The sequence below is a fragment of the Accipiter gentilis genome, chromosome 18, assembly GCF_929443795.1.
Source record: "Accipiter gentilis chromosome 18, bAccGen1.1, whole genome shotgun sequence".
Classification (NCBI taxonomy): Eukaryota; Metazoa; Chordata; class Aves; order Accipitriformes; family Accipitridae; genus Astur; species Astur gentilis.
In genome coordinates, this window is record NC_064897.1 from 8,565,286 (window position 1) to 8,586,422 (window position 21,137).

The 21,137-nt window shown below is 42.1% G+C and overlaps 1 protein-coding gene across 1 annotated transcript; it reads left to right on the top strand.

Annotated features, from left to right (window-relative positions):
* Positions 1-145: 145 nt before the first annotated feature.
* On the top strand, positions 146-21,110 carry FKBP4 (FKBP prolyl isomerase 4). Its single transcript, XM_049821606.1, has 10 exons — positions 146-396; positions 4,063-4,207; positions 5,476-5,618; positions 10,092-10,212; positions 10,753-10,909; positions 12,290-12,380; positions 12,727-12,810; positions 13,517-13,702; positions 14,248-14,487; positions 18,473-21,110. The coding sequence occupies exons 1-10, from the start codon at positions 313-315 to the stop codon at positions 18,569-18,571; spliced, it is 1,350 nt and encodes a 449-aa protein (XP_049677563.1). The 5' UTR covers positions 146-312; the 3' UTR covers positions 18,572-21,110.
* Positions 21,111-21,137: the final 27 nt, after the last annotated feature.

A 21,137-nucleotide genomic window follows, 5' to 3' on the forward strand; every position in this document is an offset into this window, starting at 1 on the left:
CTGGCACGGCGCGGCACGGCCGGGCGCTTTGCGGCAGCCCGGCCGCCTCTCTAGAAACTTCTCGGTCCCTCCCTCCCCCCCCCCCCCTCCCCGTTTCGTCTCCTCTCCCCTCCCCTTCCTCCTCCCCGCCGACCGGGAGCCGGCGCTGCGGCGAAGGCAGGAGGGAAGGAGGCGCGCGGCGCCCGCCCCCGTCCGCGGTGCTCTGAGCCGGAGGCGCAGCGAGGCGCTAAGCCCCACAGGCCGGTCCCGACGCCGGCCCGCACCCCCCGTGAGGCGGCCCTTCCCTGCGCAGCGGTGGCAGCGGCGGGCGGGATGACGGCGGAGGAGATGAAAGCGGACGGGGCTCCCATGGAGGGGGTGGACATCACCCCCAAGCGAGATGAGGGCGTCCTCAAGGTACCTTGCGGCTGCGGGCGGCCGCTCCCCGTTCCCGGACACCCCCCCCCCCCCCCCCCTCACTGACTCGGGGGCTGGTGGGGAAGGGGGCCGGCGGGGAGGGCGACCGCGGGTGGGCTCCCGTTCCTCCTCGCCTGGGAGCGGGTGCTCCCCGGGGCGGCGGGGCCCGTTCCGTCCCCTGAGGGGAAGGGGGACATAGGCCGTTACCGGCAGGTTGGCGCAGCCCTGACGATTAAATAGGAACGGCGGCGCGCGGGGAGGGCGGGAGGCCGCCTCCGCCGCGCACGCGCTGCCCCCCCCCCCCCCCCCCCCCCCCACACACACACACACAGCGGGGCGAGCCGGAGCCCGGGGGCTGCCCATCGGGAAACCCGGGGGGGGGGGGCTGCGGAGGGGAGAGGCGCTCCTCGCTGCGTTGGGTTTTTTTCCCCGGGGCTGGGGCGGGGGGTGTCCGGGTCCAGCAGTCGTTGTGGGGGGGGGCTGGGAATTGGAGAGGCTTGTGTGGGCAGGGCACGTGCGTGTGGCGGGCGTCGGTCGCTGGTGCTGCGCTGCCCGCTTTTTTGCCTGTCTGGAAGAGTCTTGGAAGCGGGGCTCTCCATCTTGGTCGGAGCAGGCTCTCAGACCTGAGATGGTGCATTGCACACGTGGGCCTGATGCAAAAACGCAGCCCGGCGGCAGGGGCCGGAAAGGCTGCCCGCCCCTCGGTTCAGCCTCGGTGGGGAAACCGGCCGTTAACGGAGCGGTCAGGTAAGGGCGGCGGCGGGGCTGGCCGCCGTCGGGGTCTGCGCCCTGTCCCGGGCGCGCCGGTGGACTGGCTTCTTTCCTTTGTACTGGGAAGTCGGTTGATAAGGGTAGCAGAATTTATACCGTGAGGGGGAGTTGCACTGACTTCCTCTGTCAGATATTTCCTATTTCCATATCTCTAGAAACTTCTGTAGTCTCGCTTAAAAACTTAAACGATCGCTAGAAGGGTTTTTTTTAGCCACAGCGAAATTTCAGAGTTACGGTGTTTGGGAGAAGAAAAGCGGCACTGCAGCAAAGGCAAAATTCTGGTTTTAACCTTTAGAGCCTTTGGGCTTTAAATCCTGGGTTCGTCATAGAGACACTATCTCCAGTTCAGGAGGGGTATAGGGAACCAGATCAAAGATGTGTGATTGGCTTCCATACTCCGCTTTCCCATGTTTCCTGCTAACCTGCTTTGGTGAGAGTTTCTATTTTTTTTACATAGCGCGGTATCAGGTTAGAGTTCTCATCTGCCTGGCTGCTCGGGAAGCTGACTGCAGGTCTCCTGCATCTCAGATGCCTGGGCATGCCCACCTTTTGATGATGGAGAAGCAGTAGGTGATTTTTTTTCTTAAATCAATTTTTTTAAAAGGAGGGGAGGACAAAATACTGGCAAAAGAACTGAGGTTGTGAAAACCTCAAAAAAGGTGAGATTGTGAATTGATAAGGCAAAAGACTAGAGGTCATGAAGCCCAGCCTTCATGGATTTTATTTTTCTAGTAACTGCCAGAGTGCAGAATACACCCGTTGAAATCAAGGGTCTAACTCTGAACTAATTTACACCAGTTTTGTACTGGTATCATTGCACTGATTGCAGGAGAGGTTTTTTTATTTGTTCATTAGCTTTGTACCAGAATGGTATCCCGAGATTTTTACCTGGTATTGCTGAATGTGCTTGCGCTATTTCTAGTGTGAGTATTTAAGTTTAGAAATACAAATACTTGCAATCACAATATGAACAGAAAAATAGGGTTTCTCCATCTGAAAGGGAAATGTTAACCTTATGGAAAATAGGGTTGCCCTATTGTGTATATGAAAAAAGGGAAACATGTCTCTTGACAATGAAATAAATGCAAAAGAATAATATCATATAGATACTGAAAATGAGATATTCACTACTTTGGTGTTGGATAATTTGGTATGACACTACAAGAATATGGCATTTGGAGAAGCTTAGTAAATTTCCATTAAATGCAGTTATTATTTTGAAGTTATTTCAGATTGGCTGTTTTAAAATTACTAGTTTGAATCTGCTTTTTTATATATATATATATATGTATCTAAGCATGATGTAGTTTAGGTTGATTACGAGATTCATGTTATTTTCATATGTCCGTGTTTCCTTATCTCTGGGAGAGTGGTTGCTTCAATTTTTGCTGTTCTTGGGGGAAAAAAATCAGTAGATTAGTTCTGTAATGCTAATAACTGCTGTAGCACTGAGGTGGTGCAGGGTAAGAGGATGGTGTGCTGTGTGAGGTCAGGCATCCCTCTTCGCACTGAGCATTCTCTCCCTAGGAAACTGAGCAGGTAGTATTTTTTTCTGGTTTTTGTTGTTGTTGTTGTTGGTTTTGGGTTTTGTTTTTTTTTTGGTTTTGTCTCTTATGCATCCAGTGAGGTGCTTTCAGCTTGATAAGAGTCTGACAGAAGCTGTCTGCATTGCCTTGGCTTTGGGTGGAGGGTGCTGGCATTTCTGTCATAGTCAGTTGTGGGGATGGTGGGAGGCAAAGCAGGAGATTGCAAGAAGTTGAAATTCGGGAAGAAGGCTCCCAAGGGTCTGCTTCCTTCAGTGAAAACCATAAGTGGTATAGAAGCATGACATTTTTATAGCTTTTCTTTAAAGGAGGGACACCAACCCATGCTTCTGTATAACTGCTCTTGAGTAAGTGTTTATCTTGTATGAACAGTATATTTTGCAGATCTCTGTAGATGCAGGCAGATAGGGTCCTCCATTGGTTCCCTTTTGTCTAGCTGAAGTAATGCAGAGCTTTGGCTCCGAGCTAGGTGATTTCAATCAGTATTGGAGGAAACTCAAATTTGAACTTCAGGAATCCTGTTACGGGCAAGGCTTCACATCCTTGCCCTATGAGATATGTCGGTATTACTCTCTATTTTTATATACATTTCAAATGAACACCAGAGAGATTGGCTGATCTTGCTCTTTGTATAGTGTAGATTTAGTTGATACTGGTCTTGGTAGCTAGGCTGGGGAACCTCTTGAGAAGAAAATAAAATCCTTGCAGCTGTATGTGAAATTGGGGTGCTGGCAATCTCTGTCAGAGTTGTGGGGAGACAAAATTAATACGATATAATAATTCCTAAATGTTACGTTTTTTGGCTGCTACAACTAACCTGTGTTGGGGTGAGATTCTGTTAACCTTTGTTAAACCGTCTGGTTTAACTCGAGTAATCTCAGGTTACATGCTAGAATAGACTTTGCATGGAAAGAACCAGCTCTTTCTTGTTTAAATACTTCGCCTAGAACACCAAACTCGGGGGTAATGATAGAGTGGTGGTGAGGAAAGTACTTGAATAAAGCAAAAAAGCCCTGCCTAATGCTTTACCTGATTAAATTTCAAGATTATTTGAAATCTTCCTGAGGAAAGGTAAGTGACATGGCTAACTATAGATGCAGAGATCTGTAAGCTGGTGCCAACTGTTGCCAGATAAGTTCTCGTATCACAGCAGAGCCATCTTGAGGTTCCTGCATTTGCAATGCTGCTAATCTGTAGGCAGACTAGTCAGTCCATTTCCAGATAACTCAAGTAAACCTGCAAATCCTTTATCTACTGAAGATGATAATGCATGGATCTAAGTAAATGGAATTAATGTCCACTAGGCAGACCCAGTTTTCTTCATCTTAATGTTGCTTACTGTTTTTCTCAGGTTGTCAAGAGAGAAGGCAGTGGGACAGAGTCTCCGATGATAGGTGATAAAGTGACTGTCCATTACACAGGATGGCTCCTTGATGGCACAAAATTTGACTCCAGTCTGGACAGGAGAGACAAATTTTCATTTGACTTGGGGAAAGGTAATGTCTTGTGTTTGGTATTGAACAGTTTTGGTAATAATTGAGGTGGGATTTCCTTGCATGTGTGGCTCCTTTGCATGTTAAAGTTGCTATTTAAACTTGTTTTCAGAGCTTAAGGTTTATTCTCTTAGAATGGCCCAATCAGAACAGCTCTGAGATTTTTCTTAATGAGAAAACTGTGTAGCCCTGTGATGAGGCCTGCTGAAGAATTCATGGGCCTCAGACAAAGCACTCCAGGAGAGCAAATTTGCTTTGAAGTGATAAAGGATAGTTAAATAGCCAGAATGTGCATTTTGTTCGTTGTTTTTTTGGCAGAGGCTCAAATTCAGGAGTACTTAATTGTGACCAGATATTGGGACAAGGTGCACAGGGGCAGCTGTCAGCTGCAGCATGATGAAACGTACTCCCTTTTTCCCTAAGTTCCCAAATTAACCCAACTATGAATACTGAAGCAGTGCATCTCTTCATTATTAAAAGCCTTCATTTTTTGAATGCAAAAATCGAAACATCCTTGTTCCAGTAAATCTTATTACTCAATCTGAGCTGCCCCTGGTAGTTCTTTACCTGCTGCTTTTTTATTTGGGAGATAAATTCTGCAGAGTACTGAAATTTGAGATGATACGAAGTGTACCTATTAATACTAAGACTAATAGGAAGGCTGGTTGATTAAGTTGAAAGGAGCAGCAAGTAGGAGAGCTTGAGTGAGAGATAGGATTTTGTTACTTGAGGCTCCAGCTTCTGTTCACTTTAGGCTTTAGAAGGAATACTACTTCTGCTTTCCTCCCCATTTCTGTTACAAGTGCATGTAACTTAGTTACCACTCGTGCTGCTCTTTGCCAACTGATAAAGTACAGAGAGAAAAGGCTTGTTGTTTTGGATTGTTTTCAAAATACGAGCAGGCAATCTCTCACCCTAAGACCTTCCTCTTTGAAGAGTTTATTGTTATTTCCTCACACTTGAGATTGTGCCAAGTGCTTCAGGCTGCTCTGTTCAGATGACTTGTATTCTCTGTAGGCGAGGAAGTAAGGGGAGGAAAAGAATCAGTACACGTAAAATGAAGAAATTTAGCCAAATTTGGGTCCCCAGGTAACTTTATAATTTGATTAGGGTTAAAACTTATGTACATAAATCAGAGTGAGCACAAGTCTTTCAGTATTTCTGCTCTGTCTTAGCTTTTGTATAATAAAAGTGATGATGCTCAGTTTCACAGCTGATCACGCCTTTCATGTATGCCTAGCAACTGTGTGACTGAAATTTGACTTGCATAGGTGAGGTGATCAAAGCATGGGACATTGCTGTGGCAACTATGAAGGTTGGTGAAATCTGTCGGATTACATGTAAACCAGAATACGCCTATGGCTCAGCTGGGAGCCCCCCAAAGATACCTCCCAATGCTACACTGATTTTTGAGGTAAGTGAGAGGTGGTCACTAAAGCTGTATGCTTGAAAAACAAACAAAAATCATATTTCACTGTAGAAAATGTGTGATGTAGTATCCTTTCAAAACAGGAATGTTAGGTTTTCTGAAGAGAAAAATATGGTCAATTAGGGTAATGTGGGCAAAGCATAGAGTTCTAGTCTGGCTGCAACTGATCAGCAATGGCTCAGGCTCCTTATTTTGGAGTTTTTTAAAATACTTGAATGTTTTCCAGTGTTCATAGTTTTAATTTTACAGTTACGGAATGATTCACGAGTGCAGGTTGGGAGAGCAGACTGTCTCAGTGGCAGACTCTGAACTAGTTGAAAAAACAAAATCTGTAATCCTCTTTCCACTTGATAATACTCAAAGTAGTGATACTTATGTTAAATATTATGAAGTTTTCAACAACAGAATGAGTAATTAATGTCCTCAGTAATATATTTTTCATACTTTTTTGTGTTGTCTTTGCAATATTAATGCAATCTCTTTTGAGCTTTTGGGGGGGAGAAAAGAGATAATTAGCCCATATAAACTGCTAGAATATAAAGTGTATTTGAACAGCCCTGCAACTATGAACTCTGTTTTCTGTAGAGCTGTGCATTTTAATAATCCTTAAAGCACCATAAGAACAGTTTGGATTCAGGTTGTTTGTTGATTACCAAAGTCTGTCTGTGGATCCAGGTTACGCTGATAAATCTTAAGATCATAGAAAGTAATTTGAACACGCTTGGTCCCTGTGGCAGATTGAGCAGTCTTGAGTTTGGTGTCTGGGTAACATTAGTTTTACAATTCACGTAGACAGCTGGTCTCCTCGGAGGTGAGCTGCATGTCTTGGTGAGCATGGAGCTGATTAGCATGGGTATTTCTTAACGTCACCAGCAGAAGACAGAACTTGTTTCCTAGTGATCTTTAAGGCATCTTCCCCCCACCCCCATCACCTTCCTAAAAGGGGGTGGAAATAGCTGCTGTGTCTTGTGCGTTATTTTAGTAGTGTCAGTGGTTGCTCAGAATGCTGAGACTCGGGTTTGATTTTTCCATATAGGATGATATTAAAGCTGTTCTGGAGCATGCTCTGACAAACAGTCTAAACAGTGTTTTGGGACGATATATTTTTGCTATCATTGAAACAGTTCAATTTTCCAAAAAAAGTCAATTGCACCTGAGAGAGGGCAGATGGACTCTTCCTAAGTGTGATTTTTAAAATTACTTTGTTCTAAAATACTTAGTCAATGGAGTGGACTCCTACATTGGGGGCATAAGGAAAGTTTTTAAGCTCTGATGATTGCTCTAAGATTGAATGTTGTATCTAATATCTGAGGAAGGTAAAAACAGCTTGTGGAGTAGGGACTGAAAGCCTGTTTAGATTTTAATGGAAACAATGAGCATCTGTTAAGAAGTGTAAATTAAACATAGTTGGATATTGTATTTGTATTACATTTGGATAGTGTATTTGCATTTCTTTTGTCCCTGAACTTCTGAGTACTAGCATTAAAGATGTATTTTGTGTGGAAGTATTAAAAAACCTACGGCCAGCAGGTAGTATCCCAAGCCACTAAGGGATGAGAACTTACTCATTTTGTGTACATCAAAATTAATGCCATTATTTCTGCAGTTGACTGTTGAAAAATAGTATCTTGCAAAGCTGTTCTTAAACATTATTTTTTAAACATTTAAATCTGAAGATACTCATGGCTTATTTATATTGGATCAAACTACAGGTGCTTGGAATGCTGTGTGCTTTGCACAAATGCAAGTGATACTGAGTGTAATATAGGGCAGGATTGAAAGGGCAGAAAAAAACACTAACGCGTTTACTGTGTTCTGACCTGATGATTCAAATGCAAACTCTTAATGTTTTTTGGGTTTTTTTTTCCCCTACCCCTCCACCTTTTTCTGCTCCCTTCATTTTGGTTGAGGGAAAGGAAAAAACGAACAGAACTTCATTGTAGCAATTATTGAAGAAGTTCAGCTTCTCTGCTTTTTACTGTCCACGTGCAGTGTCTCAAAGCTCAAGACCTTCTACCTTGGCAGCATAATAATGCATTCGTAAGGGCTTAGCGCTAGTACACAGGATGCTACGTTGTTGTCCTGCAACAAGAGATAATACCTAACTTTTTGATAAATAAAAGCACTAATTGCAAGATGGGATTTGTTTCATGAGAGTACTAGTGAGTCTCTCATACAGTCATCCAGATTATTCACTTCCCACTAGGTTTTTCTTAATGATGCCAGTTTGACCTGTCCATCTTCTAGGTACTGTTTAAATAAAATTAGTGTTTCATTCATGGCCCCTTGTATCCCTGAATGCATGCCTGAGCAGTAATATTAGAGGAGGAAAGGGAGAAAGAAAGAAAAGGACTGAAGCTGCCCATGATGGTTTTGTGCTTCCTTAACAAAATGGCCTGCAGATGACTGGCTACAACAAATAAGCAGTGCTGGGTGTGTCCTGAATTGGGGGGGTGGGATGGAACTTAGATCCAGAAAGTTTTCCTAAGTTCTATTAGGTAGGAGTGATTTCTGACTAGTATGGCTCTTGGGTATTTAAAATCTCTTAAGCTTCTACTTTCTTCAGTCTTGCTCCTTGGTTTCCTTTTTATTATTTAAAACAATGTCAGCGTGGTTCCTTTGCAAGTGCCATCACCTTACCAAAATTTGTCCAAGTTGCCTTAAAAAGGGTCCTCTAAAACTTAAAAGATTTTGTAGCTATGTCATCACCACATCAGCATTTCATTATGACCTGAAATAATGGCTATCTTATGGTTTGGTGTTTTGGGGTTTTTTTGTTTGGTTTTTTTTTTTCTTCCTTATGATTGCTTTTGCTGAGCAATATAAATAGATTCTTCAGTAGAATACTGTTGTTCAGGTTAAAAAAAAAAGGGGGGGGGTCGGGGCAGGAACCTCTGTGATCATCAATGGGATGTTCTAGAATGACTTAGCGTGCTTCAGACAAACTGAAGAGAAAGACTAGAATATTATTTGTTATTAAGTATGCATCAAAATACGAAGTGGAAATAGTCTTTGTGATGGTGAATATTCAGTTCCTTTTGCCTTCCAGGTATCTTAAGTCCAGTGTCATGAACCTCTGCAGCATTAGCCCTGAACTTTTTTTTTTTTTTTTTTAAACAAGGTACTTAGTCTAAACAATACTCATAATAATGACTTGCTCTTTTGTGCTGTTTTTACTATTGTTTTACTCAAACATAGGTTAGCAAAAGATTATTTTTCTTAATTGCATAGCAGCAAAACAAATTTCTTTTGTGACTTGATTATTTTTCCATCTTATCATGGTACTCCCACTTCACACTGTGATTTGCATTAGAGACTTGGGAAGGCGTGTAAAGATTCAGGCTGGATAGTTACCTCCTACAATAACACCAGCTCTTAAAAATTCTAAAGAATTCATTGCAGCAACAACTTCAGATTAAATGTGGGCCAGATCATGGTTTTGTTGTTTTATCATTCTCCTGGAAATAATATTTTTCTGAAATGATCCCACAATACACAATGACAAGGCAAATAAGAGGGGGAAATGTAAAAAAAAAAAAAAAGTAAAAAGAACACTAACTCTGTTCAGGCATGCAAGGGAAAATGACACAGAAGTCTTGAAACTATTGTCCTGTGGCCCAAGAGTAGGAGGATGAAGAAACAGGTGGGGAATAGCTGAAGTCTGAAAAGGTATTCTTGAATTTCTTTTAATCTTGCAGGACAAGCATTCGGAATCAGTTTGGGCTCCATTCCAAGCACTTTAAAGTTGATCTGAATTTGACCATAGATGGAATTAAGGGTATAATCAGGACTTAAGGATAAGGATTGCATCTTTATATTTCATTTTCCTGCTCTTTTTGTCCTTGCATTACTTACAAATCTTTCCGGCCCTTGGATGCAGTGACACTACTGGTGACTCTATTTGACTGTAGAGTAAGAGGGAATGACAGCTGCTGATCAATGTGGTAGCACTACAAAGTGGCAGCTGGGAGCAAATTCTTCCTGGCTTAATGTGTTCAAAAGGTATTTTCCCTCATTAAAAAAACAAACAAAACCTCAAGCCCAAAAACCATTTTCCATACTTCTGCCTGCAGACATTAGTAAAAATACTATTAAAGAAACCAACAGAATCTTTTTTTGCAGTAGTCCTCAAACATTGTGGCTCATGTAAGCTTTATTCAGAAGCCAGGTTCACAGTCCTTTCAGTTAAAGGATCTAATTCATAATTGGGGGACCAAGATTGCTGGAGAAGAAGGTGTAAAGGCCTGAATATAATCTGAAACTCTTCCATAGGTTTCCATCCAGTATCTACTGAATACAGCATCTTCTTAGCCTTGGCTATCTAATATCTTGCAGGACATTAACTAAGATAGTGGCTTCCTGAACAGTTATAGTTTCAAAGATCTCTGGAGAACAAATCCTGTGAGTTACTGAACTGACGTGGTGAGAATAAACGCATGGCTTTTCTTCCCTCCACAGATAGAACTTTTTGAGTTCAAGGGGGAGGACCTCACTGATGATGAAGACGGTGGCATCATCCGAAGAATCCGTAAAAAAGGGGAAGGCTACTCCAAGCCCAACGAGGGTGCACTTGTAGAGAGTAAGTATGTTACACAAATAGTAAATGGGTTTACCATGTGAGAGAGCAGAACCTTTTTCCCAATCTACAACTAGGGAGAGCAATACATGGCTTCTCTTTCCTTTACCGAGTAACTTAACAACCTAGAGTAAGCTTTCATTCTCTTATTTCTAGCGAGGTCTACATTTTCCAGCAGCAACTGTCTTCTACAGAGATACTGAATCAGATAAAGTGCTTATCTGATCACGAAAGGTTGATGAGTCTGATACAGTATTTCCATTTGCTAAGGAACAAGAAGGGAAATAGTTCTGGCACTTGAAGTGAAAAAAACCCAAAACACAAAACACAGATGAACAAAAAAAAAGTGTTTATTAGCAGTAGCAACTGCTAGTAGCAGCAGTTCTATTTGTTGCCAGTAGCCTCCATGCATAGGTAGCTGTTAAAAGAGAAAAGACTGTTTAGGAGGTTTTGGTACTCCCTATATTACCTGTGCTACGTGCACCTTACCATAGATAGATATGTTCTGATTTTTCTCTGGGTTGTTCTGTTTTATGTTACCAGTCCAGTTTGAAGGCCGATATGGAGATCGTGTTTTTGACAGGCGGGAATTGCGGTTTGAGATCGGAGAAGGTGACAACTATGATCTTCCTCATGGTCTGGAGAAAGCAATTCAAAAAATGGAGAAATCTGAGGAATCCGTGTTCTATCTCAAACCCAAGTATGCTGTTTCTGATCTTTTGATACTTAAAGGGCTTATACTAAGCAGCTGGCCAGAATGAAGTGTTTTGTTATAATGCTTTTCAGCTTTTTTCAGTGCTGTAGTAAAAACCTGATTAGCCCCAAAAGTGTGACGTATGAGAAGTACAGAGCTAAGATTGCTTTGCCACTTGGATGTGAAGTAGTAGCACTCCAAAAGAAATTTACTTAAGTCTCTATAGCATTGGTCTTGCTGAATGTTAAAAAAAAATACTGTTGCTCTCTGTAACTTACATTTTTGTGGTACCTCTTAAAGAAACAGTACTTATTACAAAGCAGTGCATATACAGATACGTAAAGAACAGCCTCAGAATAGGAAAAGGGCTGAAGAGCCTTCTGAGCAGCCCAGTGTGACCAGATAGCTAGTCCTTAGGTGATGTGGTTAGTAAAAACTATCAGAAATCCTTTGTTAGTAGAAAACATTCACTAGTATTCTGAAAGCCTTTTGGAAGAAGATCTTCAAGATTCCTGTGAGATACAAGGCAAAGTTAAATCCAAACCTTGGACCATTATGAGAACTCTCTGAGACTTAGAATAGCTAACTGAGAGGTATGACCGTCCAATATTGTAAACTCAAACAGTCTTGGATATAAGCAGAATTTTCTCTTTACAGTGAGAACACATCTGAAACAAGTGGAGTTTGCACTGATTGTTTCCATCAAACTTGAATTAATTTCAGTTTTTATTTTAAGTTTTTCAAACTGGAACTGAACCTGAAGGGAGAAGAAAAGCAAAGCAATCTGATCTTGAGCGTTTTCCTGCTAATATGCAACCTCTTACTGGAATTGCAACACAGAACCTTTTTATAGGCATTTGCTGTTTATCAGCTGATTGGCAGCGTGTTAAGCGTACAGCTGTTCACTTAATCTCTGTGTTTATTGTTATCTTTGCTTTTCTGAGAGTAGTACTAAAATACTGATGCTCTGAAGAAAACAGTCTCAGACAATGAATATGAAGCAAGATGTGTATAACTTGAAAGTCTTTTTTTTTTTCCTTGATAGAGAGAGGTTTGGTGGGGTTTTTTTGTTGTTGGTTTTTTTGGGGTTTTTTTTTTTAGGTTATGTGAAGTTAAAAGAAAGTTAACTGGTAACCTAGAGATCAACGAAATTAACCCCAGGTTTCTCCAGCTTTCTTCTACCTTGTCCTTGCTAATTTTAGAATACTACCCAGAATTCTTCAAGCCTTTATGTCTTGTAATAATGCTGTATAGGCATCCCAGATTTGCGTGTGTTTTTTCCCTCCAGCTTCCTATATAGCACATATGGCTGGCTGGATAGTTTTGGAACTCTTTTTTTTGTTGTTGTTTTGTTTTGTACACCCCCCTCCCCCCTCAATCTTACAGCTATGGTTTTGGAAGTGCTGGGAAGGAGAAATTTCAGATCCCTCCAGATGCAGAGCTACAGTATGAAGTGAAACTCAAAAGCTTTGAAAAGGTAGGAACAAGAGATGAAGTCCTGAAGAGATTGGGAAGTGGGGGAAGAAGTGTGGGTGCAGCTTAAACAAGGATGATGGAATCCTTGAATGTTGATCTGAAATAGGGAAGCCACTGTTGTCGGAGATGATGACATGCTGGGAGCTCTTGGCTGAAATTGTCCTTGTTCTTACTGTAACTCTGTCCATGGCCGTCAGTGTCTCTCCTGCTCTAGCCCAGTTTCCAGTAGCAGTGCAAAACTCTGCTTTGCTAAACCTATCTCTGCCATACTGTTAGTGGGAAGCAGCATAGCCACTTGGTTTGCCCAGAAGTTGTATCATTGACTACAGCTATTTCTGTTTGGGTAGGCTAAGGAGTCTTGGGAAATGAACACAGATGAGAAGCTGGAACAAAGCTGCATTGTGAAGGAGAGAGGCACACAGTACTTCAAGGTAAATTACAGTCCCCAAGTAATAATAGCATTTCTTAGTTCATGTCATGAACTGATAATTATGATTGCAGCTTCTGTGATTTCAGAGTGGTGTTCATGATATTCTCTGTGATGTTTTACAGGGAGGACTGGAGGGGAAGGTGTCTTAAAAAAAAAAAAAGCCTCAGAGTTGGAATATCCAAAGAACTAACTCTGCGAGGAGTTAGTTCTCTCTGAGCTGTTTGCTGTACCTACAGATAACTTCGGGGCATACGTTGAATGGCACCAGGGTTACAATATTTAAGTTAGTGCTGTGAATGAACCACATTCATTTGGGTAGAGAAGTGTGGAGAAGCTGTTTCAAATAATTTGACCAGCTAAAGGCAGACTTTCCCCATTATCTTCATGACATAGCAGTAGTGCTGTTTTGAAAATGCCCTTTCTTCCTTGTTTTGTATCGAAAGTTGAATATAAGGTGGGAGTTGAGAGTGAAGTATCAATGCTGGCCTATACCCCTAGCTTTAGTGGGGGAACCAGTAGATATTCCTAAAGATTTTCTGATCCTATGGAGGAATGGCTTTCAGAAGTAGTATATTTTTGATGATAGAAGTTATTTTCTGATTGAATTATTTTTTCCAGATCTATTGCTCAAGGTAAGTAGAAGGGGCAAGAGGGAGATAAAAGTTACTGTGATGAGCTGTGTGATAATTGAATTGCCTTGTTTACAGGAGGGGAAATACAAACGGGCAGCATTGCAGTATAAGAAGATTGTGTCATGGCTGGAGCATGAATCAGGACTCTCTGATGAGGAGGATACAAAAGCCAGAAGCTTGAGGCTTGCTGCTCACCTTAATCTAGCTATGTGCCATCTCAAGCTGAAGGAATACTCCCAGGCTTTGGAGAACTGCAACAAGGTAGTAAGGGTTTATTTATTTTTAAGCTGCACAAACAATCTGACAGTTTATCTCTCGCTTTAACAATTTGAGGGATACCAGCCCATGTGGTGTTTGGCCTTTCTTGTCAGGTGGCAGTTGAGTAGTACTGAATACACACTGTAAAAATATCCAACAGGTTATTTTCATAGTTATTGTCCTTTTGAATATCTTTTACTAAATTCCTGCTACACTGAGAGTGTTCAAATATTTAGAAGTTAGAAACACTGAGATGTGGTGAAGGTAGTCATGTTGGCAAAGGTCCTTCAAAGAGCTGGAATAGAGCCAGGACTAAATCTTAAACTTGCTGCTTCTCTGTCAAATATCCTACTATATTCAGTCCTCTCTGTACTTACTTCAGCTGTCTTCAACTTGCCTTATTAGTAAGCCCTGATAAGACTCGTAAATCTACTTCAGAAGGTACAGTTTCTAGCAGCCTCTGGTGTTCTGACTGCATCTTATTTTAAAAAAAGAAAAATTAATTCTTGAATGTGGTTTTGGTTTTTTTTTTTTTTTTTTTAATGCAGGCACTTGAATTGGATAGCAACAATGAAAAAGGCCTCTTCCGGCGTGGAGAAGCGCACTTGGCTGTCAATGACTTTGAATTGGCCCGGGGAGATTTCCAGAAGGTGATACAACTTTATCCAAGTAACAAAGCTGCCAAAGTGCAACTGGTAACTTGTCAGCAAAAAATACGGGAGCAGCATGAGAAAGAGAAAAAGATGTACGCCAACATGTTCCAAAGGCTTGCAGACAAAGACTTAAAGGTAATTAACACTACTCCAGAAGATTACAAGAGGTGTTGTCACATGTTAGACAAGGAATAGTGTTTTAGGTATTCATCTTACTTCTTAGTACAGATAAATATAGTGGGAAAACACTCAAGTAGCTTCCTCTGGGGGGGAAAGCCTGGAAATAGCCAACAGTCAAAATGATCAGGCCGTCTTGTTTGAACAAGACCACTAGCAATACCAAGCATTGCACAGAATGCGTCTCCTTATTTCAACTTTATTTTTGCGACAGACCAGTGCCAATCAGAAGGCAATTGGAAGTGATGGGATGCAAATATTATAACATTCAAGAACTGAAAAAAGTGCCTATTCTCTTTGAACTAATTGTTCTAAAGAACGGTCTGTTCTGGTGCCTGGGTGGCCTATCTACTGAGACCATCTTGCTTCTCATGGAGACATTACAATGTGGTTGATGCTCTCCATCTCAAATGTCACAGATTGATTATAAAGTGTCAGAATTCAGGCAGTCAGAAGATTCGTTATTCTACTGTATGGACAGTTTTCCTACTAAGCTTTCACTAGAATTTTAGTAAATGTTAGTTCAGTGAACAAAGGCAGTATTTGAATACAAGTTGTAACAAGGTTGTATTAGCTAGCAAGAAACATTCAAAGTTACTGGTGAGAATCACACATCCTAAGAAAATGTTCTGTTTGTTTTCCTTAAATCTGATGGTTCAGAAGGACTAGGTAAACCCATAACTTCCAAGACAAATCTGGGATTTATATCAGACCCAAATTTTCTCAGTAACGCTGGGAAGTGCAGAAGTTTGCATCTTGTGAGGTTATTTTCACAGATCTTTGTGTTTACCTTCCCAGAATATGCATCGAGTATCTAAAAAATTGTCAGACATTGGTATGTCAGTTTCCTGTGGTTAACTGTGTCAGTGAGTCTGGCTGGAGGCCCCCTGTCCATAGATGAGCATATCCTCACAATGCCACCATCTCAGACTGTTGGCTGACAATTTCCTACACGAAACACTTCACAAATCTCTCTTTTTCTCCCCCTCCGCAAATCTTCCAAAATGAGATACATCTGAAATCAGTTTATCTACCAGAGACAATGGGAGATGTATTCCATTCTTCATCTCTTACTCTGCTACAGTAGTCATATAGTAAGCATAGTGCAATCACCTCTAACTGGACGGTTTGGTGGACAAGCTGTTCTGTTTGTGGCTCTTTGGTTGTGTGGTTTTTTGGATTTCTTTTCCTCTTTAAAAGAGTAGCAGTAGTTCTGTGGATTTGGTTCTGCTTCTTATGGAGGAGTGTAAAAAAACACATAAATGCAGACATTCCCCACTGATTCTGCAAGGAAAGTGTCATTGTCCATGTAGTTATGTATTTGGCTAAAGCAGCTTGTTGTCAACAGTCCTTGCTTATGGGAGCCTGGAAAAAAGTATTCTGTCCTTTTAGTCATTGTGTTGTGTAGCCACACTGTACCTTAATTTTTGGTAGGCTTTAATGAAAAATCTCAGGAAGATAAAAGATACAGCAACTAAACTAGAATTATTTCACTGTTGGGCATCTTTTGAAATTGCAGGTTTTAATTGCGAGCTGTCAGGCTCTGCTCTGCAGGTTCCTTTCAGCTAGCATAGCTGCTTGGAATCTGGCTTCCTGCACTAGGTCTGGGACACAGCAAGATCTGCTGTTCACAGAGGAAAAACGGATTGCTGAAACAAGCTATATCCACTAAAAGTACGAAAGGGCTGCCTTTGTGCTTTTCAGAATGTACACCTCAACCCCTAAGACAGTTGACAGAGTCGTAGCCTTGGCAAAAGGCAGACTCACAGTCTTTGTATTGCAGACTGTTTGGGATACTGCAAAGACATGGCACTTAGTTTGAATTTTCCCATCTACTTCGGATAGAATCAGCTTATAGAGTCAGAGTCATTTAGGTTGGAAAAGACCCTTAAGATCATTGAGTCCAACCGTTAACCTAACATTGCCAAGTCCACCACTAAACCATGTCCCTAAGCACCACGTCTACATGTCTTTTAAATACCTCCAGGGATGGTGACTCAACCCCTTCCTTGAGTAGCCTGTTCCAGTGCTTGACAACCTTTTTGGTGAAAATTTTTTCCTAATATCCAGCCTAAACCTCCCCTGCTGCAACTTGACACCATTTCCTCTCATCCTATCACTACTTACTTAATAGAAGAGACCAGTACCCACCTCACTACAACCCCCTTTCAGGTAGTTGTAAAGAGCAATAAGGTCTCCCCTCAGCCTCCTTTTCTCCAGGCTAAACAACCCCAGTTCCCTCAGATGCTCATCATAAGACTTGTGCTCCAGACCCTTCACCAGCTTCATTGTCCTTCTCTGGACATGCTCCAGTACCTCAATGTCTTTCTTGTAGTGAGGGGCCCAAAACTGAACACAGTATTAGAGGTGCAGCCTCACCAGCGCTGAGTTCAGGGGGGTAATGACTTCCCTGCTCCTGCTGGCCACACAATCTCTGATACAGGCCAGGATGCTGTTGGCCTGGTTCATTATTCTCAATAGTATAGATGATTATGGGAATATACATGTGTTCACATTGTTTTTTCTCGGAGCCATCTGGCCTACTTCAAATTGATGTGGTTTTAATTGAAATGCGATCGATGGAACATGGAACTGTAAACAAAGGACGCTTACTCCCCAGGTCAGTCTTGGGGATTTTTCTTGTGAGAAAACATGTTTTCCTCTTAATTAATTTATCATCTTGCTTTACTTGAGCTCCAACAGTTTCTCTGTTAGTGGTGGTGGGAGAAGTTCAAGAGTTCTGGAGAAGAGGGTTTGTTTACCAAGCTGTTGTCTTATTGCTAAGAAAGCAGCTTGGACTATATAGTTCTGAAATTCCTGGCATCTGCATATATTATAGTCTCTTGAAGTTTGACAGCCACTCTTGCATCAGTAGTTCTTTTCATGAATTCAAATAGTTCACATATGTAAAGTGTGAATTTTTAAAGGTCAGGATGTTTATCACCGTATCTTAAGCGCAGGATTGCTAGCTAACAGATTTTCTGTGGAGAGGAGACTTTGCTCTCACATGCTTCACAGAATGCTTCTAAGGATGAAAGGTTGACCTTTGCCTGGATGTTCTTTGGCTGTGGTTTCTTGTTGCAGCTAAGTTGATGGAACATTTTAGTTTAAGGATTCCGCCCATTTTTCCCCTCTTATTCCCCTCCTTCCCCCAACAGTGCATGCTTATGTCCTTCCTTGTTCTTGTTTGGTTCTCCTCTAACCTTACAATAAAACAGATGGTTCAGGGTGCTCAGCGACAGGTGGAATAGCCACTTCATTGCACTATCTTTTGAGATGAGCAGGACAAGACCTTTCTACCTCCCTTTACTGTGTTTGAAATTTATTTTAACGTCAGGATGTGCTGGTTATGTCCTATTGTAAAAACTGACCTCGGACCCTTACCACATGGCGCTTTGCCTTCCACACCTGGAAGATAACAGCAAGGAGGGGCTTTTAGAGCAGTCACCTTGTCAGATTAGGTTTTGTTCAAGCTAAGCTCTTACAGAGGACATCCAAGTTGTTTCTTCCTATCTTGAGTCCAAGTGTGCCTCGTACAAGTTGGGGGTGGGGCAGGGTATGGGAATTGCTGAAATTGAATCTCATTGAAATTGAAGCAGGACAAAAGCATTTCTGTGCAGAAGCTTCCTAAGTGAATTTCAGTTTGTGGGAGAACACTTTCTTATACGTGCCAAGCGTGTTGCACTCCACGTTATGAATTGTAGCCATCTGATGCCAGTATTATTTCTCAGCCTCCTCTAAATGGCTTCTTGTTTCTTAGATGCAGAAAAAATGCAAAGACACTTTTGGTTTCTCTTGGCTGATGGTCCTGATATCTTAATTCAGTCTTGCAGGGAGACGAGGTATCCAAGTGATAAGAATCAAATAATGTTTGTGGTACTGTTCGCAAATGCTAGCAATTTTGTATAACAAAGGAATATATTTTCTTTGTCTCTCTGTTTAGTCAGCTGCTACTCTTCAAACCAGCCACACTGAGGATGCAGAAATGAAAGATGAGCAGAATGGAGTTGAAGATAAATCGGAAGTTGACACAGAAGCATAAAAACAAACCCTATTCCATTAGTTTTGTAAATGAAAGAATTTCCAGTGAATTAGACCTTTATTTTTCTACCTGGTTGGACAGTGGCTTCAGGGGAGCAGAGGCTGAAGCCACCATGCCACCATCAGTTACAGCTTTATATGTCTGTTGAAGAAGCTGAGTGGCAGCATAAATCTGGTTTAATCCTAGGGACTTTATTTATTCATTCAGCCTCTGTTACTGTTTGGGTTCTGTCTGGATTTACTCTGCTTGGTTTATTTGCATTTTGCCATTGGTGTTTGTCTCTTTCTGGTTCCAGCTCACTTTAATCCCAGGTTCTGCTTCCTAAATTTATTTCCTTGATTTCTTTCAAGTAATCAGCCTTTTCCAGGAGTCCTCACATGAGACTTGAGAACAAATTGATGCTCGCAGTTTTTCTGCCTTGGGATTGCCCCTTCCCCCTTGTTCAGTAGGGAGTCCCTTCCATTAAGTGTTGTAACCTTTCTTGTATGCCTCCTCTTTGCAAATTGCTGAAGGTGAAGACTGTGAAGTCACAGCTTAAGTAATAAAGCTCCAATTAAACTCAAGAAAACAGAACTTTTCGTGGGTTTTTATTGGAATTTGCCCAGAATTAAGAGAATTTACTGTCCTTTGGTCATTCAGCGTTTTCTCATCCACATAGCTGTACAGTAGCCGCAGTATCTGATTGTTTTTCAGTGTTGTTTGTTCATTGCCTTAGAAAATTCCCACAACAATCGATACAGTATTTACCCATATATTTGCAAAAGGGGAAAAACATGTTGCTGAAAACTGTACAAAAAGCAAGTCTGTAACCTATGCATAGAGCTTATTTTGTGTTCCTATTGCTACCTTCCTCTTCACCCTCCACATTGTAAAACTGGACCAGAAAAAAAACATTTATTTTTACCCAAAAGTGACTGGCTGTGAAGAGAAAATAGGTGATGATGGTTTAACACATTACAAATACTTCTAAGTCCTAATGAACTACAAACTTTTGAGCGATTCTAATGTCTGCTTATCCCCATCTCACAAGAAAGCTATTACTTAATATTCTGCTTTGTTCTGCAGTATGTTGTGTGTCTTGTTTGGGGACTGGTGTGCTTTTGGGTTCTGTGTGGGCTTTTTGTTGGGGTGGGTTTTTTTGTTTGTCTGCAGGCATGGCACATAGTACTCAAACTTGCCTTCTCTGTTTATCCTGTTATGTAGTGTTAAACTCAGCATCTCCGCTGTCCTGACACCCTCTAGCAGCCAGTAGGGATGCTTTTTTGCCTCCTCTGCAGGAGGAAGGTAGATAATCTGTTCCTTTCAGATACAAAAATGGATTTTTTTTGCAGTGAGAAAGATGTCTTGTCTTTGCATGGCATGGGATGGGCTGGAATTGTGTGTATATTGCAGAGATTAACATGAATGACATCTGAAAATCTGAGTCCCTGGTCTCCTTTGCTGTGAGAGAAGTAGTGTATGAGTGCTTACCAGTGAGGCTCTTGCGGGCCAGGAGGTTGCCAATACCTGCCCCAGCAGGAGCGCCGGCTTGGGCCTGGCAGCTGTGTGACTGAACCATCACCAAAACGGTAGGGCCTGCTTGCCGTGCTGTCCAAGACAAGAAGTTCCCTGCCTGCGGCTGGGCTGGAGCTAGGCGAGGGAGCTGCGTGGTGCAGCAATGCCCTCAGCTTTGCTGGGGTGGGAGAGGGACCTGGGAAGAGGCAGGATGAGGTGCTTGGTAGGTCATCGCGTTTAAGGAAACGCTGATTTGACTTGCTTAGCAAAATCTTAGCGTTGCCAGGTAATGCAGGTGCTTTTCACGAGTTCTGACTCTAAATAGGATCAGCCCTGTGGATGTGCAAACTGTTTCACCTTGTACCAAAGCACGGCTAGGCTACCTCTAAGGGGAACGGAACGTTACAGACTGGTGACAACGAGGTGTGAAGAAGGTCTGTCAGCTGAAGTTACCGCAGGGGATGTTCAGACACAGCGGAAGAGTAAGGGGAGCAGGAATGCAAAGCAAGGGTTCTTTTTCTCCAGCAAGGAGCTGCCTTGGTTTGATGGGAATTGTTACTGGAAATATGAACCCCTGTGGCCGAAACTGTTGTTGCTGTGAAAGTAAGCGTAGGGCCAAGTCCCAGTGATAAATTTCTAATGCTTGGAACAACAGTTTTCAAAAATCTCCCACAGCCATGACAGTTCTTCAACCTGTTTATGAAAGAAAAAAGTGAGACTATTTCTATAGCACGTCTAAACAATTCCTGAAGTCAATGGTGGATATGTTGTGCAATCTTGAAGTTACCATTTTGCCCTCCTTGTTAGTATATAACGAACTATGAAACGGTTAAGAATGTAAATCGACTAAGGACGCTAAACGTGCCCTCTTCAGGCAGCTGAAAGGCGCTTCCGTGCCGACTCTAAACATGGGTCTAGCTACCAGCAGAAGATGCCATGTCGTGTTTATCAGCGAGGTGATGCATGTAAACTTCAGCTATGAACTATTCACTATGTCCTTACGGAAAAATGCTTAAAATAAACAACTACAATACTGCCTTTGTAAGCCGCACCCGCCTGTCTCTCTCAATCT